This window comes from Xenopus laevis, chromosome 5S, assembly GCF_017654675.1.
Source record: "Xenopus laevis strain J_2021 chromosome 5S, Xenopus_laevis_v10.1, whole genome shotgun sequence".
Taxonomy (NCBI): domain Eukaryota; kingdom Metazoa; phylum Chordata; class Amphibia; order Anura; family Pipidae; genus Xenopus; species Xenopus laevis.
In genome coordinates, this window is record NC_054380.1 from 104174614 (window position 1) to 104194229 (window position 19616).

Below are 19616 nucleotides of genomic sequence, written 5' to 3' on the forward strand. Positions count from 1 at the left end.
AGGGGGTGCCCTGGCGCAATCATTGTGGGACCGTACGGTGAGGCGGGCGCCGCCATATTGCATTAGGGATAGTCAGTAGTGTTGATACTCTTTCTAACATTGGTATATACATTTTGGCGGAATGGTTTAATCTTTATGATGAATGTATTTCACTGGGTGGTGGATTCTTGATTGTTAGCAAAATGTGATCTATTACGGGAACATTCAGCATGCACAGTCTTGATCCTATGTGGAGAATGTGTAATATGGTGTACCCTTGCCTTGCACCGTTGTCATTCTGGCTATAAGGATCACATGCAGTGCTGCCTGTAATGCGTGTTGCCCTCTTAAAAGATGGCCACCTCGGCCTTGCTGGTTGGTCTGAGTGTTGCTCGCTCTGGATTGGACAGTAATGCGTTTCATGTGCGCTAATAGATCGTTCCCCTATGAACTGCACATCTGCTTGATAGTTCCTTTTGCGCGGCGGTACAGAAAAGCGTTCGGAGCCAGGAGGGAGCAAGTTGCACTCGGAGCCCTATTTGGGATGCACTGGTTTTCTAAGCTGACCGGCAAACGATGGTAATGCTGAGTTGCCAGTGAGAGGCAGGAGAGTAATGCTCTGGGTCTGTTTCGCCTGCGCTGTCCATTGGGAAACCTTCAGGTTGGGCCACTTTACCCTGCTCTGGCTTTTAGCTTTCCCACCTTGGAACCTCCACTTTCTAGCGCTGGCTGGTACTGAATCTCGTGGCAGCTGCTCTATTGGGAACCGCGGCTTTGGATCACTCGAGAGCAGCAAACTGAGTAGCCCTTGCTGTGAGTATATGAGGCCCACAATTTTAATTCTAGCCCTGGTGCCCCCCAGGGGTTTGCCTATTGGTTTTGCCTCCTACAGTCTCTCGGCTGTTACCTCCCTGGGGATCACCTCTAGGCATGACCTTCACCTCTAGGCTTGACCTCTGGCTGTTAAATTGTCAGTCTTTTAAATTGGAGAAGGGACAGGGACCAATCAGCAGCTAGCAGGACCTGATAGGAAACTGAAGCCTGCCTGTGCTTGTGTGACTGCAGGGCTGTGATTGGCTGTCCCCCTCCTACTGTGCTTCTGACATGGACTGTTAGTACACTCCTACCATTCATTTGACAGGGACCAGTGAACATCTATAGGGAGCTCCAATAAAGGGGCTATTTTTAAAGATAATTTTTAGCACCATGTAAAAGCAACACCATATATTACTTATAATTGCCTACAAAATTAGGGTTTTTTCATTCAATTATTCTATAGGTCTCCTTTTAAAATGAGAATTGACCCTAAAATTCCTTTTTTAAATATGGTGCATGTCAGTGTAATTTATAAACCCCACATTTTAAAACTTTTGTTTTCTCCCTTTCCGCTTTAGTCACATATTCAGGGGATATGGTTGTGTTGTTGCCCTTTGGAGGAGCCACAGGTTACATACAAATGAGTCCTTTAAAATAACAAATGCGACCCTTCACACCATTACAAGCAGAGGGTCTTGTTCTTAGAACAGTCAACTCTGTACAGTGATGTTTGTGAAGATTCTCATTAATCCAAGTCATGGTATATCTGTAGAAATAAGTCAAATCAACTGGACTTGCTGTGTTGTTCTTGAAGACGTTTCGCCAGTCATCTGACTGGCTTTCTCAATTTTCAATTGAGAAATTTTCAATTGAGAAAGCCAGTCGGATGACTGGTGAAATGTCTTTAAAAAAAGCAGCAAGTTCAGTTGACTTATTTCTACTGAAACATGGTCCGGACAGATTTTAAATATTCAGAATTATAAATTGGCCCTATAGACAGAGGTTTTCCTATAATCTGCCTATATATGGCATGCTGGAGGTTGGTTAATTTTCTTTTCTTGTCAGCATATGCCAAGCCAATGTAAAGCTTGTTTTTTTTGTGTGCGTGATTTCATTATTCATAAATGCATGTGTCTGAGCTGCTTTCCTACATCTAGTACAGGTATGGAATACGTTATCTGAAAACCCATTATCCAGAAAGCTCTGAATTACGGAAAGACCATCTCCCATAGGCTGCATTATAATCAAATAAGCCACATTTTTTTAAAAATGATTTCCTTTTTCTGTGCAATAATAAAACTGTAGCTTGTACTTGATCCAAACTAAGGTATAATTCATCCTTATTGGAAGCAAAACCAGCCCATTGAATTTATTTAATGTTTACATGATTTACTAGTAGACTAAAGGTATGAAGATCCAAATTACGGAAATATCCGTTATCCGGAAAACTCCAGGTCCCGAGCATTCTGGATAATAGGTCCCATGCCTCTACCCGTTTCTGCCTATTTTGTTTTCACAGTCACTTCTTCTTTTCTAATTTCTATGTACTCTCCCTTTTATTCCCTCAGCATAATTTCTGTGCTTCAAAGAATGATTAAACAGGTAAAAAAAAAAGCTACCTCCTTTATTTTAAAATACTTATTTTCATGTGACCTTTTCAAACACAGACACTGAAGCAGAGTTTTTTTTAAAAGGTAAATGTTTATACTGATGAAGGTTGTTTTCTTCTTCCCCTCTACCCCACAGAGATAACAGTTCCTCAACTTTGAAGCCAAAGAGAGTGAAAGTGATATGTCATCATCACTAACTCACAAATCGAGCAGGCAGCGTCGTCAAAACAACCTGCATCCTGGCTTGAACAGTGTTGAATACAGTGGTCAGGATGATATGGCAGAAGATGACAGCGAAGCTTTACTACAAGACTGTGAAGTGCCTGCTCCCCCAAAAACTGCCAATTATAAAGCAGAGCTAGGGAATATTCTTTTTTTGCTTTTTCTATACATTTTACAAGGAATTCCCCTGGGACTTGCTGCTAGTATTCCTTTAATACTCCAAAGTAAAAATGTTAGCTACACAGACCAAGCAATCTTTAGCTTTGTCTTCTGGCCATTTAGCCTCAAGCTGCTTTGGGCACCATTGGTGGACTCCTTGTACATCAAGAAATTCGGCCGCAGGAAATCCTGGCTGGTTCCTACACAGTATATCTTGGGATTGTTTATGATGTATTTAGCAGCCACAGTAGACGATCTCCTCGGTGGAGAACATGGCCCTGATATGTTTGCTTTAACAGCTACTTTCTTTTTATTTGAATTCTTGGCTGCCACTCAGGACATTGCAGTGGATGGCTGGGCTCTGACCATGCTTTCCAAAGAGAATGTGGGGTATGCTTCAACGTGCAATTCTGTAGGACAGACTGCTGGATACTTCATGGGAAATGTTCTCTTCCTTGCACTGGAATCAGCAGACTTTTGCAACAAGTACTTAAGAATTACTCCTCAGCCAAAGGGATTGGTTACTCTTCCAGGTAAACTTTAAGTGAAAACTCTGTTACAGGGATATACAGTATATAAGCTGAGCTTTGTTTAGCCATTGTGTAGGACAGCAGGCTATTTCTTAAGGAGGTCTCTAATGACCTATGTTTCAGCTCAGTGAGGAAAAATGTTATGTAGAATGTTTAGTAGCCATGCCTTTGTATGGGGTGTGATCTGTTAAGAGGAGCTTTAAAGGAGAACTAAACCCTAAAAATGAATATGGCTAAAAATGACATATTTTATATATTTACCTTATTGCACCAGCCTTTCTCAATAGCATCAATGATCCAGGGCTTCAAACTTGTCACAGGGGGTCACCATCTTGGAAAGTGTCTGTGACATTCAATGTTGAGTGGGCTCTAAGCAGCTGTTGAGAAGCTAAGCTTAGGGGTTGTCCCAAATTTTCAAGCAGAAAATGAGGTTGGCCTGTCATATAAGCTGATGCTGTAGGCTGATTTTTAAACTCTAATGCTAGTTGCACTTGTTCCTGTGCTGCCGTGTAGTAATCATCTGTATTAATTACTAATCAGTCTAATATTGTGACATTTAAATTCTATGCATATTGTATATTGAGTCAGTCCCTAAAGCTCAGTAAGTGACAGCAGCACGGAGCATGTGCAGCGAATAAGAAGAAAATAAGATGAGGAGCTACTGGGGCATCTTCAGAAGCACAGCTGTTCCCTGCTAAAAGGCTATGGTTGCCTAGGGCTAGTACAGAAGCCCAAGTTTCTAGCCTACTAGTTAGGCTTTCGTTCTCAATTAAAGTGACTACACTTTAGTACAGGGAGCATCATTTAAAGAGGTGTTTTAAGCACCCATACTTTGGTGCAGGAAGCAATTTGTGAAAACAAGCTTTAAAGGGTAATGCTCATCATTCCAAAAAAAAACAAAGTATGTTAGCATTTGTGACTCAAAAACGATGTAAGTAATAATCATTGTTTGCTTTCACAAGAGTATCAGATGGTTAAAGACAACTATACCCCCAAAATAAATACTTAAGCAACAGTTTACATCATATTAAGTGGCATATTAAAGAATCTTGTCAAACTGGAATATATATTTAAGTAAATGTTACCCTTTTACATCTTTTCCCTTGAACCCCAATTTTATGATATTCTCTGTGCAGCCCCAGAAATACTGCAACTCTTGCAGTATGGCAGGTTAATCTTATTGGGCATACACAACTGGTTATTTGCTTGCACTGTTACTAGATACTTTTAAACTTTATTACAAGTGGGTAATGAGTATGACATTATTATATAATTAGCATTATCCCCACATATGCCTTTTGCTCCCCCAATAAGCCAGCTAATGTGGATATAAGAGTGTAATTCCATGCAGCCCGGTAGGATTGATTATTTAGACCTCTTAACTTTTTCTTTACAAGACTGGTCGATAAAGAGAGAATAGTTTCTTATTGGGTATAAACTTCTCATATATGCAGAAGCCAGAATAATCGTTAATTCTTTCTGTGGATATCATGGGAAAATAAATAAGATGCACGGTTCATCTGCATCTTATAGCTGATATATAACTGTCTCAACAGCTTATATCTAGAATCTGAGGAACGTGCTTCCATAGACACAAGAAACTAACATTCACTTCTGTCATTTCTGGCATATATTTGAATGGTGCAGTTTAGAGAGCTCCTTGAAACAGAGCACCATAACTTGTGATTTCCATGACAAGCTTGTGCTAACAATTGTCAGGTGATCTTTGCTTGGAAACTTTGTCTGTCAGTGTGGGTTCTACAGTTCCACATTTTGGGCTACCAAAAAATACAGTACTCTGAGTGCCATGTATGGCATTGCCCTTAAACACACACCATGTATTCAGTGGAATTCAATGTGTACAAGTTCTCTGTGCCCCCCCCCCCAATAATGTTACTCTAACCTGGGCATTGATATATGTACTCTATGTGATGCAGCCCCCCCCCCCACACCCCACTAATGGGGTCAGTAATGATTCACAATTACACAGAAGGACTTAAACATGGACAGGAAACATTTTTTTTAAACCTGAAAACACTATGGGGCAGATTTATCAAGGGTCGAATTGAAAATTAGAATTTGATTTGAGTTTTATCATACTTTGGCCCTTTAAAAACTCGAATTCAACTATTCACCACCTAAAACGTGCCAAATTGCTGTTTAAGTCAATGGGAGACGTCCAGGGATCAATTTGGAGTTTTTGGCAGCCTTCCTGACATTCGAGTTTTTTTTCAGAGTTTTTTCAATTCGAATCAATTCAAACTCAATTTGAATTTTTTTTTTTTTTTATAAATTTCGATTTTATGGGAGTTTAGGAGTTTTTAAAAACTTGCATGAATTCAAATTCAACCTTTGATAAATGTGCATCTATGTATCTAGGTTAGTGGGCAAACCTTCAGACAAGTTAGACGTCAGCCAAACTCTTTTAGTGCCATGGACACAACAATGAGCAAATCTGAGCATTCTAGCGTTGCACATTGGGTTGTTTCCCACTGGCTCACAGTCAAGAAGAGTATTTGGCGTAATCAGTGCCTATGTAAAGAAGCAAGAATTCTTTGTGAAACTAAGTCGGTAATAAAAGTATTACTTTGGGTGCAGCAGTACTGTTTAAGGCTTTATGTACACCAGATTATTTGGGCAATGTTTCATGAGGATTTCTGGGTTTAAAGAACCTTCCCTCTTGTCACTGTTTCTCATCCTAAAGAATGGAAAATACCAAAGCAAGCTTCTGAGTGAAAAGTGTTTTTTGAATACCGCATTCTTTTCCGAGTGGAGGTCAAACTGCCACATGGGCTACAGGACTTATGGACTTATGCTTATAGGACTATGCTTATAGGACTTATGTCCTATAGGGAGATTAGTAGCTGCTACCTGTAGATGACAAGAAATAACCTTCATTGTTTTTAGAAAGTTGGCTGTTCTATATACTGTATATAATGAATGAAAAAGTTTGCAGGGATATTTGTCACTTTTTGTTGTACAGGGAGTCTTTAACACATGCCTATAATGTCTATTTTCAGATTTCTTGTTCTACTGGGGAGCAATATTTCTGGTTACTACAACCTTCGTCGCGCTGATGAAAAAAGAGAACAAGAATGAAAGAGCAAGCAGAGAAGAGACTCAGAGTGTGAAAGAGGCCTATAGCCTCCTGTTGCGCATAGTGAGAATGCCGGCCGTTCTCAAGTTCTGTGCCTTACTCCTTACAGCAAAAGTAAGTGCCTAATTCTTAATGCATTTTTTACACCGGAGTGTGGAATACAATATATGAACAGATATAGGGGGCGATTCACTAACTTCGAGTGAAGGATTCGAAGTAAAAAAAACTTCGAATTTCGACGTTTTTTTTGGGCTACTTCGACCATCGAATGGGCTACTTCGACCTTTGACTACGACTTCGAATCGAAGGATTCGTAGTAAAAATCATTCAACTATTCGACCATTTGATAGTCGAAGTACTGTCTCTTTAAAAAAAACTTCGACCCCCTAGTTCGCCATCTAAAAGCTACCGAAGTCAATGTTAGCCTATGGGGAAGGTCCCCATAGGCTTGCCTAACTTTTTTTGATCGAAGGATATTCCTTCGATCGTTGGATTAAAATCGTTCGATCGAACTATCTGCGCTAAATCCTTCGACTTCGATATTCAAAGTCGAAGGATTTTAATTCCTAGTCCAATATCGAGGGTTAATTAACCCTCGATATTCGACCCATAGTGAATCGGCCCCTAATTATCTCAGTCTGGGCAGGCTCAGCCGTCTTTGTTGGAGAGAAATTTAATCACACCCTACTGGTTAATCTGTGATATCATATTATGGCTGTTAACATAGCACGGTTCATAACAGGTGTATGTAGTAATGAGCTACATTTGCAACCGTTTCATAAGCAACCCAGACTCCTTTATGTCTATATTTTGCTCTTTGGCCAATTTTTTGTAAATACTGTAAGTCTGTTTACCTGACAAGATCACTGGTGACAGAGTATATTTCTAATAACAGGGATTAGCTGCCAGAACAATGATGTAAAAAGCTGTTAAATAAATGTCAAATTTATGAGTGTATGTGATATTTTACTCCATACGAACACCAGATTTTTCGCCATTATTTTACACTGCTTCAGACCTTTGTGCGTAAGTTCCGGCAGAAGTCGCTCAAAGAAAAAGTGCATACAAAATTACGCTGCTTTTTTAACACTGCAATGCCTGGTGATGTGTGAAAAATTATTCCACCCTGTTTTTACACCACATAATAAATCTTCCCCTTAGTGTATGACCCAGCTTAGAAACACAGGTAAAAGTCAACCTTATTTAAAATTGGAATTCTGTTGTTTCAAAGTATTCTCTGCGCCTGCAATGTGTTATATTTCACTGTGATCTCTTTTGTTTCTATATTTACAGATTGGATTTTCAGCAACTGATGCAGTCACAGGCCTCAAACTTATAGAAAGGGGAGTTCCTAAAGAACACTTGGCTCTTCTGGCAGTGCCTATGGTCCCCCTGCAGATTCTCTTGCCTTTGATAATCAGCAAGTATACTGCTGGCCCAAAACCCCTGGATATCTTCCACAAAGCCATTCCTTTTAGGTTAGTAAGTTTAAACAAGGCTAACTTTTAGATGTGATCTCTGAAAAAAAAAAAAAAAACTATCTCTTTCGATTATTTTTGTTATACACAGGTAAAGTTGTACCTTAACAATAATGATTATGGTGTACAATGTACCCCTTACCCCTTTCCTTTGCATTCAAGGAAAAATGGGTAAGCCTGATTGCTTGTGGTTGTTATATCTGCTTAAAGGAACAGTAACGCCAGAAAATGAAAGTGTTGACAATATAATAGGAATGACAATATAATGTATTGTTGCCTGTCACTGGTAAAATTGGTCTGCTTGCTTCAAAAACTCTACTATATTTTATATAAACCAAGCTGATGTGTAGCCATGTGGGCAGCTATGCCAGCACAGGATATACAGTAGATAACAGAAATTCTGAAAGCGCTCATTGTATACTGTTATCTGCTGTGTATTCTGTGCCTTTTCTCCTTTTTTCAGCTTTGAAACAGCTTGTTTATATAAACTATTGTAGTCTTTCTGAAGCAAACACACCATCTGTACCAGTGCAGGGCAACACTACATTATATTGTCATTCCTTTAAAACACTGTATTATTTTTTTTGCCTTACTGTTCCTTTAAACAGGGATTTGTGCTCATTTATGTGCGTTATATAATTGCTTGTTTAACTAATTTTTGTATTATGTGATCTTAATACTTATTATGGAGAAAAATAAAAACAAAGTTTTGGGTTACATTAGAGAGTGCTCTTTAAACCGTTTAACCAAGATAAACTCAAGAAAGCTGATACTAGTATTTTAATCAGTATAATTATTACCTTTTTTGTGCCAGATGCCTTTCTATGCTACGTGCAATGTACCTGCCTTAACTTTTCACTGTGTATTCCCTTGTGTATATCATGCTGACAACATAAGCCATTTTTCTCTGCACTCAGAATGATGAAACTATTGCGGAGCAGTCTAAAGATCGCACATCTTCACCAAGTGCATTATTCTTTATTACATATCTCACCCTATAGTATGAAATAGCTGCTGCCATTGCATGACCATATTTGTTAGTGAGGCAAGACTGCAACCTTCTATAGTGGCTCAGGGTTAAGGCAAATCATCAGGTGCACAATTTCATTTCTAAATTTCTTTTCCCCCCGCCATTAGTATGCTCATATTTTTAAAATCCCAAATTACATTTTTCCATTCATTTTCAAGAAAGCTGTGGATGATAAAAATCATGGGGGGAAAAATGTAAACATATGTTTTAGGTGGCATAGTTTTAATTTATTTTTTTTTCCTTTTAAAATAAACTTTAAATAAAACTGTGACACAGTTAATAGAACTCCCTTTAACTCCTAAGATGACGTAGATAGTGATATTTGCAATTGATATTCAATATTTATTTTCTGTGGTTTCTGAATTGGAATTTCAGCAGTGATCTGGGTCCTAAGGTGCAATAACTACCTGGCAGTATCAACACAAATTGATACATATTCCAAAGCACTGTACAATAAATTGGTGTAGACTCTGAACATATAAAAACAATTACTTAGGGGCCGATTCACTAACATTGAGTGAAGGATTCGAAGTTAAAAAACTTTGAATTTCGAAGTTTTTTTTGGGCTACTTCTACCATCGAATGGGCTACTTCGAACTTCGACTACGACTTCGAATCGAAGGATTCGAAGTAAAAATCGTTCGACTATTCAACCATTCGATAGTCGAAGTACTGTCTCTTTAAAAAAAAAACTTCGACCCCCTAGTTCGCTATCTAAAAGCTACCTAAGTCAATGTTAGCCTATGGGGAAGGTCCCCATAGGCTTGGCTAACTTTTTTTGATCGAAGGATATTCCTTCGATCGTTGGATTTAAATCCTTCGAATCATTCAATCGTTCGATCGAAGGAATAATCCTTTGTTCGTTCAATCGAACTTTCTGTGCTAAATCCTTCGACTTCGATATTCGAAGTCGAAGGATTTTAATTCCTAGTCGAATATCGAGGGTTAATTCATCCTTGATATTTGACCCTTAGTGAATCGGCCCCTTACAGTATATAAACTTAAAAGAGCTTACAATTAAAAAAAAAAAAGGCTTGAACGTGGATAGGAGTGGAGTAAAAAGATAAGTAATAATAAAATTGTAGCCTCCAAAGAGCCATCATTTTTTGGCCTCTAGGGTCGGTAACCTCCATCTGGAAGCTGAAAAGATGCAAAAGACAAATTATTCAGAACAATTAAAAGACTAACTGAAATTTTTCGAAGAATAAAACGTTCTATAACATACGAGAAATGTGTTCCTTTTTGGTTCTGCTTGGCTAAAACAAAGGTAAAACCAGTATCAGAGTAAAACACCTGCACACCGAGGAACACAAGAAAGTGGTGTGCTTTACACCAATACCACAGGGAGTATTTTCATAATTGATATTTGCCATCCATCCAATTATCCTTTCCATTTCATGAGTCCGTTGTTCCCTACCAGAAGTAAAATACCTATTTATCTGCTACTATCTGCCACTGAAGAGGTTTATATGAGATGGATATGGGATTGTTAATATAGACAGCATGAAATCTGGGTAGAAGGGCATATAAAAGAGTTTAGAAAAAGAGTGGAAAGGAAGTCTGAAAGGGAACTGGTAGTGATACAGCTAGGATGAATATCTTGCTGCAATCTGTGTAAGATACTATGTTGAAACCTCAACTTTACATACCAATTTACATTTCCTGCATTTTTACACCATTTTTTGTGGTTCCACCAATGTATAATGCATTTCAGTGGGTGCAGATTTTACACCAACATTTTGTCCCCGAACGTTTGAAATACTAACCAGATGCATATTTTACCATGGTTCTGTCTGTAAATAGTTTGTGCATATTAGTCTGCATATAGTTGTATATTAGTCCCCTATAGTGTAACATGCTGCAATGCTTAACCCTTGTCATTAACAACGTTCATATTTCAAAGTAAGACTCCTCTGCTTATATCCTTTAGAGTACTTGAAGAATAAGTTGCTTTAAAGGAACAGTAACACCAAAAAAATGAAAGTGTCTAAAAGTAATGACAAGAAAATGTAGTGTTGACCTGTGCTGGTAAAACTGGTGTGTTTGCTTCAGATGCTCTATAATAGTTTATATTAACAAGCTACTGATTAGCCATGGGGGCAGCCATTCAAAGCAGAAAAAGGAGAAAAGGCAAAGGATATACAGCAGATAATAGATACGTTCTGAAGAATCCCATTGTAAACTACAGAGATTATCTGTTATCTGCTGTATATCCTGTCCTTGCAAATCAACTTAAAAATGAACTCTGAAGACCCACAGCAAGTTCAGTGTAATTTATTTCACAACATGTTTCGGATATAAATATCCTTCATCAGGTGCTTGTTGATGAAGGATATTTATATCCGAAACATGTTGTGAAATAAATTACACTGAACATGCTGTGGGTCTCCAGAGTTGATTTGGAAGATTTTGTAGCTTGATGGGGCCATTACTATGTTGAGAATACACTAAAACGTATGGAGTGAGGGACCACCAAAATCTTTTTATTGATTTGTGAAGTATCCTGTGCTTGAATGGCTGCCCCCATGGCTACACAGCAGCTTGTTTATATAAACTATAGTCGAGTTTCTGAAGCAAACGCCAGTTTAACCAGAGCAGGGCAACAATATATTATATTGTCATTCCTTTAAAACACTTTAATTTTTTGGTGTTACTGTTCATTTAACGCATTGTACATTTTCCCAGATTTTACACGTTTTTGCTGTAAAATGGGGGTTGTACTGTTATTCCACCAGTCTTGCAAAATAGATATAGCTACCTGATAAACATCCTTTCAGATGTTCAGTAACCATATGATGTGATAGCAAAATTGAACAGTATGTTTTACTGGTAACAGGAATGTGGTAGTGATTTTGGCAGTGCTTAAGATTTATCGTAATATTCATTATTTTTTTCTTTTACCAGGTTATTGATGGGCTTGGAATTTGCCCTTTTAGTTTGGTGGACTCCAAGAGTAAGCCATGCGACCGGATTCCCTCTCTATTATTATCTTGTGCTTTTGCTGAGCTATGCTTTACACCAGGTAATTTGTTCTATCCCAACCTAGAGTTGTTCTTTTAAAATTAATATATTGTATTTAGAATTAAAAAGGGAAATTGTATTGTAGCAACCAGCTCTGCATACAGCAAGGAAGTAGATATTTGACCATACAGCATCAGTTAATAGTGCTACTCCATCAGACTTCTGCACTGAAATCCATTTCTCAAAAGAGCAAACAGATTTTTTTTATATTCAATTTTTAAATCTGACATGGGGCTATACATATTGTCAATTTCCCAGCTGCCCCAAGTCATGTGACTTGTGCTCTGATAAACTTCAATCACTCTTTACTGCTGTATTGAAAGTTGGAGTGATATCACCACCCCCCCCCCTCCAGCAGCCTAACAACAGAACAATGGGAAGGTAACAGATAGCAGCTCCCTAACACAAGATAACTGCCTGGTAGATCTAAGAACAACACTCCATAGTAAAAACCCATGTCCCACTGAGACACATTCAGTTACATTGAGAAGGAAAAACAGCAGCCTGCCAGAAAGCATTTCTCTCCTAAAGTGCAAGCACAAGTCACATGACCAGGGGCAGCTGGGAAATTGACAAAATGTCTAGCCCCATGTCAGATTTCAAAATTGAATATAAAAAAATCTGTTTGCTCTTTTGAGAAATGGATTTCAGTGCAGAAGTCTGATGGAGCAGCACTATTAACTGATTCATTTTGAAAAAAACATGTTTTCTGATGACAGGATCCCTTTAAGCCGACGTTTCAGTTCCGCGAAAGGAAAGAAAAGTTCCTGTGCAGAACCGTAAAGTCGGCTTAATAAACCTATTTTTCATTCACTAAACAATGATTTCTCTTTTTCCAAATCCTGTAAGTGCCAGCAAAATCCTTGCCCCACTCTCTAACTAATACACAGAGTAGTTTCCCTCTCTACTACCGGTCCCCTACTGGGATTTCCGGTCAAACACAAACAGTACAACTCCCCAGAGTCACAGTACCGTTGCAAAGTCCTTTCCCTTTGGGGAAACATAAACAGCCGCTTCCACACTCAGCTCCCAGCTCTCCTCAGTGTATGTTCTCAGGCAGCCGCACTCAAATCCGGATTTATTATGTTATAATGCTTTCTAATATACACTGGTTGAACTTTTTTGCTTTCTGAGAACAGTCATTACTTTGCTGCATGCTAATGGATGCTTTCTTCTCTCTTTATTGTGTTCCAGATTGCTTTATACAGCATGTTTGTGGCAATTATGGCTTTTAACGCCAAAGTCAGTGACCCTCTCATTGGAGGGACATACATGACACTTTTAAATACAGTGTCTAACTTGGGGGGAAACTGGCCTGCTACAGTTGCCCTTGGGATGGTAGACCACTTGACAAGCAAGGAATGTGTTGGAGCAGAAGGACACGGTTGTATTGGCCATGAAGCTGCAGAAGTAAGTTGTCAAGCACATTGGTATTTTCTTATAGACTGTTGAATTTGGGAAAGCTTTAAATGTATAGACAAAAAAAATCCCAGCATTGTCTAATGGTTGTAAACCAGATGAGAAATAATAATTCAGTTTCTGTTTTCAGCTGCACCATGTAAGCAGCACCTTTGCATGAAGTTTTAAAACAGCATATTCCGACTATAAAATAATGTTGTCCCATAACTTCCCATTGTTGTTTTTTTTTTTTATTTGACAAAAAACCCTCCTATTAAAGAATAAGTAAACCTTTAAAATAAGTGACTGTAAAATTGATGAGTGATATTCTAAGCCCTTTTGTAATTTACATTCATTATTTCTTTTCTTTTTATTCCAAGATGTTAAGGAATACATGTGCTGTTAATATGAATGAATTTTGTTCCAACAGGAAGTTGTGAGGAGAAAGAAAGAGGCTGCTCTGATGTTCTTCTGCTTAGGAAAACAATGAGAAACCTTTCTCAAATCTTTCCTGAAGAAGAACATCAGAGGAGCCTCTTTCTTTCTCCTCACATCTTCTTCCTTGACTACTTGGTAGTCAGACCGGTCAGAAAATGACCAGCAGGTGGCGCTGTTGGGACAAAATTAATTCATTTTAAAGGACACCTATCACAGCCAAAATCAAACACATATTAACAATCTGACCAGTACAACCTAAACACGTTTAATCAAACTGCATATATTGAAAAAAAAAAAAAAAATCCCTTACTTTGTCGAATGGGTTCTTTTACTGAGTCCATACGGTGACTATTACATGCAAATGAGCTCACAAGCATGCTCAGATTGAAGAACTGCCCTGGGTATTCTACCCAGAATGCCTAGCTTTAGTAAACTCCTCCACTAGAAGTATCACGAGATTTCCCTATCTTGTCCCCTGCTGGTGATGTTATTATGCAAATGAAGGGCACACACTAACTTCCAGTAGGTGGAAGCACTACTGAAGAGCAGCTAACAGAAGTTTGGCTGATTTGAAAATAGCTTAGAAGGATTGCCAGGAATCCAATGAATTTCAACTGAGCATGTGCGAGATTTCAGAGCTGCAGTTGGCTGTGAAGATATAGGTAGGAGGAGACGGTTAAATCCAAGATGACTGCCTCAGCTCGAACTGCAATGGAGATAGGGGAGATTCTGCAGAAGGTATAGTGAGCTGATGATTTACATTATACAAACAATTCTAACTTTTAAAAATCAGACTTCTTGAACTTTTACATAGTGTATTTACTTAGTAAATGATTTTAGTTATGATTGGTGCCCTTTAACAGCACATGTATCCCTTGATATCTTGGAATGAAAATAAATAAAGAATGTAAATGACAAAAGGACACTCTCATCAATTTTACATTTACTTATTTTAAAGGTTTACTTATCCTTTAAAGATTTCTATGCATGAATCTGACATTTCTGTAATATAAATAATTTTTATTTTATCATATCATGTATGACTATTAGCCATCAGGCTTACCCACCATAATGTGGTAGGCATTGTATGGCCTTTTGTGCCAATGCTCCTTGTCCCTGAATTACTATTGTAAATAGTGATACTTGTATCCGTGTTGTGAAAATACAGTGGTGTGAAAAACTATTTGCCCGCTTCCTGATTTCTTATTCTTTTGCATGTTTGTCACACTTAAATGTTTCTGCTCATCAAAAACCGTTAACTATTAGTCAAAGATAACATAATTGAACACAAAATGCAGTTTTTAAATGAAGGTTTACGTTATTAAGGGAGAAAAAAAACTCCAAATCTACATGGGCCTGTGTGAAAAAGTGATTGCCCCCCTTGTTAAAAAATAACTTATCTGTGGTTTATCACACCTGAGTTCAATTTCAAAGGTTATAAAGCCATTTCTAAAGCTTTGGGACTCCAGCGAACCACAGCGAGAGCCATGATCCACAAATGGCAAAAACATGGAACAGTGGTGAACCTTCCCAGGAGTGGCCGGCCGACCAAAATTACCCCAAGAGCGCAGAGACAACTCATCCGAGAGGCCACAAAAGACCCCAGGACAACATCTAAAGAACTGCAGGCCTCACTTGCCTCAATTAAGGTCAGTGTTCACGACTCCACCATAAGAAAGAGACTGGGCAAAAACGGCCTGCACGGCAGATTTCCAAGGCGCAAACCACTTTTAAGCAAAAAGAACATTAAGGCTCGTCTCAATTTTGTTAAACATCTCAATGATTGCCAAGACTTTTGGGAAAATACCTTGTGGACCGACGAGACAAAAGTTGAACTTTTTGGAAGGTGCGCGTCCCGTTACATCTGGCGTAAAAGTAACACAGCATTTCAGAAAAAGAACATCATACCAACAGTAAAATATGGTGGTGGTAGTGTGATGGTCTGGGGTTGTTTTGCTGCTTCAGGACCTGGAAGACTTGCTGTGATAGATGGAACCATGAATTCTACTGTCTACCAAAAAATCCTGAAGGAGAATGTCCGGCCATCTGTTCGTCAACTCAAGCTGAAGCGATCTTGGGTGCTGCAGCAGAACAATGACCCAAAACACACCAGCAAATCCACCTCTGAATGGCTGAAGAAAAACAAAATGAAGACTTTGGAGTGGCCTAGTCAAAGTCCTGACCTGAATCCTATTGAGATGTTGTGGCATGACCTTAAAAAGGCGGTTCATGCTGGAAAACCCTCAAATAAAGCTGAATTACAACAATTCTGCAAAGATGAGTGGGCCAAAATTCCTCCAGAGCGCTGTAAAAGACTCGTTGCAAGTTATCGCAAATGCTTGATTGCAGTTATTGCTGCTAAGGGTGGCCCAACCAGTTATTAGGTTCAGGGGGCAATTACTTTTTCACACAGGTTTGGATTTCTTTTCTCCCTAAATAATAAAAACCCTCATTTAAAAACTGCATTTTGTGTTTACTTGTGTTATCTTTGACTAATAGTTAAATGTGTTTGATGATCAGAAACATTTTCTGTGACAAACATGCAAAAGAATAAGAAATCAGGAAGGGGGCAAATAGTTTTTCACACCACTGTAGCTTTTTACTCTTTCTAACTGTGTATTATTTAAAATGCCCACTTCATTTAAGGTAGTAATGGTCATTTTAGTCACCTGCCCTCAAACGCAAAGCTTATTTAATTGAATTTCTTTTGTATTCCAGCTCTGCATTAAATCTGGTGGCTCTTGCGTTACCCTTATTGATGGATATTATGTGGAATCAATTGTATGTTTTGTCATTGGGTTTTGCTGGTGGTACTTTTTTGGCCCAAAGTTTAAGAAACTCCAGGATGAAGGACAATCTTCATGGAAATGTAGACGGAGGAATTATTTCTAAAAATCGACTGGAAATACAAATAGTTGATCACGTGGCTGTTATTAATGTGGAGCAAAACTGCAAAAAATAATTCTCGGGGTGTGTCTGTTTATGAATGCTAATTCTCATCTAAATATTGTGTGAAGGGCCTGTTTTGGGTTTTATATTACTCAATACAGCAAACTGCTCTAAAGCAAAAAAGAAAGGAATATCCGACAAACAAACATTCCACTCACACAAAGTTTGTTCTTTTACTGTTGTATTTACAGTATGGCTCATCTATAAATATCCTGCAATTCCAGGATGTCACGCCACGCCAGATACTTAATCCTTTTTCTGTATATGCAATATGTGAGTTTATACTGGAATCAGTAGCTTTCTACAGTGAACGTGAATGATCTAGCTGTTGTAGGTATTCACTTTCTCTAAGGGGGTTATTTATCAAAATTTCTAATTTGTGAAATCTATTCTGACCAAAGCTGCACAGGTTATTTCCCCTTAGTTATCAATATATTTTCCCAAATATTTCCTGTTATGGGGAAAAACTCGAAAAACTTGTAAAAAATTTGGATAATACAAATTGATTTTCCACCTGAAAACTCAGATTTCTTTCCGATTTGTGCCCGAAAACCACTAAGTCTTTGGATTATTGCATGAAACCCAGTGCAAATCAGGATATCTTGGGGACTTCTCCCATTGACTTATATACAACATTGGCAGGTCTGAGAAGGCGGATTTTCATATTCAGACTTTTTCCATCCTCGTTTTTTTTCCCACTAAAAATTTGTATTTTATAGAGAAAAAAAAAACAGTTTTTGGCATTCAGACTTTAATAAATAACCCCCTAAGTGTTTATATCAATACCAATTTTTTTTCATCTCTGATCTACAGATGGGTTCCTAGTTTAGCTTGAATGCAGACAAATGAATGCTTGGATCCATCTCTAATGGATGTAATTATATGTGATCATGGAGGAACCCATTCCCAGACCAGAGCATGCGTAAACTCATTTCAGTCTGTTAAGGCAGAACTTATTCCAAATCTTTGGATCATTGTGTGGTTATTTATGAGCAGAGCCCTGAAGTACTGTCATATTGACTGCTACCACATGTGGTACATAGTATTTGAACACAAATGGGAAGGATATATATTGCAATTTTTTTTAACAAAACTTCAGGAAATGTTCATAGTCCCATGTTAAGCAACATTCCTAGGATTGTACAGTTTTTATTCCAGCCTTGCTGTCCATATTTTTTTTTTACTGGAACCTGTTTCTCCAAAGGTGATTTTACTATAATTTGGTTTGTGTTTTTCTAAGCTTTTATGAATTAAGACACACCAAATATCTGTAAGTCGCTCATTGCCCGAATGTTTAAATATCTATTGAAACAGTTTGTAAAAACAAGAATCATTAGTGACATGTTCTATTTTCTTATAATCACTGATTAAAAGAAAACAACCTCTTTAGGTTTCTTACAGTTACATTGTATATGAAAGAAAAACTCTTTGTAAGTTTTTTCATATTTCAGTTATATAGTAATAATAATGTCAGACCAGTCAAATTGTGTGGAAAAGCTATACATTTGGTGTTAATATCTTAAAAGGAAAACTATACCCCCAAAATGAAAACTTAAGCAACAGATAGTTTATATCCAATAATGAATCTTGCTAAACTGGTTGTTTTAATTGCGGTTCTACGAGTCTCTCGGAAATAATTGAAACACACCAGCTACGTCTAAGCAAAGGTTTATTACAGACAATAGATGAAGAAGATCTACATTACCGGATGAGCAAAGTGTGCAAGCAAACCCTTCTCTGCCTGGGAGATCCATAAAACAATCCGCAGATCGAGGCTCAAAGATCCTATGGCTATACCACAGGCCCTGTAGTTGCATGCGTAAACCCCACAAGCCAATATCAACTGACCAAATGGTAACCCCCAGTTTATATATGCTCTAAAACACTAAGGGGCACATTTACTAATGGTCGAATATCGAGGGTTAATTAACCCTCGATATTCAACAGTCAAAATAAAATCCTTTGACTTTGAATATCGAAGTCGAAGGATGTACCGCAAATACTTTGATCGAAGGAAAAATCGTTCGATCGAGCGATTTTCCTTCGATCAGAAATTTGTTTGGAAGCCTATGGGGGGTTTTAGTTGGCGAAGTAGGGGGTCGAAGTTTTTTTTTAAAGAGACAGTACTTCGGCTTTCGAACAGTCAAACGATTATTGGTTTGAAGCAAACATTCTATCTAGCTAACTGGTAGCTGAATAGCATATTGTGCCCCTAGCTATAATAAAGAAGAGTCTGATAAGGGCTGCAGAAATCATAAGCATATTACATAATACATATACGGATAACCAGAATAAAGAACTACTATACTATAAAGTATTAGGTCATGGAGTTGATTAGTTTGCATGACTTCTCTTGCACAAAGCTTCTTTATACAGGATTATGGATTATAAAGCCGTCTTGTATACTATGATACAAAGCTTTGTTATACACAATTATACAATATAAAGCTGTCTTGTACACTATATTGGGCTCAACATACATCAGGCTCAACAGTAGAACAGTTCTTTGTGTTATATTTTTATACAGTTCTTTATCAAAGTATTGCGATGAGCTATTGGGTTTAATCAAAGTATTACCATGAGCCATTATTGAAAAAAACTCCTATTATATGTATTTAAGTAAAAATTGCCCTTTTACATCTCTTGCCTTGAACCAGCATTTAGTGGTGGTCTGTGTGCTGCCTCAGAGATCACCTGACCAGAAATACTGCAGCTCTAACTGTAACAGGAAGAAGTGTGGAAGCAAAAGACAGAACTTTGTCCATTAATTGGCTCATGTGACCTAACATGTATGGTTTGTTTGTGTGCACAGTGAATCTTAGGATCTCAGGGGACTGCCCTTGTTTTTTAAAATGGCAGTTGTATATTTATGATTACCCAATGGCCCAC

At 38.1% G+C, this 19616-nt stretch overlaps 1 protein-coding gene across 2 annotated transcripts; it reads left to right on the plus strand.

The window, feature by feature from the left end:
• The first annotated feature begins 107 nt into the window (after positions 1-107).
• slc33a1.S (solute carrier family 33 (acetyl-CoA transporter), member 1 S homeolog) lies at positions 108-18131 on the plus strand. Of its 2 annotated transcripts, XM_018265743.2 has the most exons (8): positions 108-792; positions 2364-2397; positions 2542-3319; positions 6337-6527; positions 7707-7891; positions 11826-11943; positions 13137-13352; positions 16497-18131. In XM_018265743.2, exons 3-8 carry the CDS (start codon positions 2587-2589, stop codon positions 16668-16670), a joined length of 1617 nt encoding a protein of 538 aa, XP_018121232.1. In that variant the 5' UTR covers positions 108-792; positions 2364-2397; positions 2542-2586; the 3' UTR covers positions 16671-18131. The 2 variants fall into 2 exon arrangements, with proteins under 2 accessions (XP_018121232.1, XP_018121233.1); XM_018265744.2 differs by lacking the exon at positions 2364-2397.
• Positions 18132-19616: the final 1485 nt, after the last annotated feature.

Bases quoted from the DNA above. Each gene is read 5' to 3' on its own strand.
- slc33a1.S (XM_018265743.2), top strand. From the start codon at position 2,587: ATGTCATCATCACTAACTCACAAATCGAGCAGGCAGCGTCGTCAAAAC. The intron at 3,320-6,336 runs GTAAACTTTAAG...GTCTATTTTCAG, and splicing joins GGGATTGGTTACTCTTCCAG to ATTTCTTGTTCTACTGGGGA. The intron at 6,528-7,706 runs GTAAGTGCCTAA...CTATATTTACAG, and splicing joins CCTTACTCCTTACAGCAAAA to ATTGGATTTTCAGCAACTGA.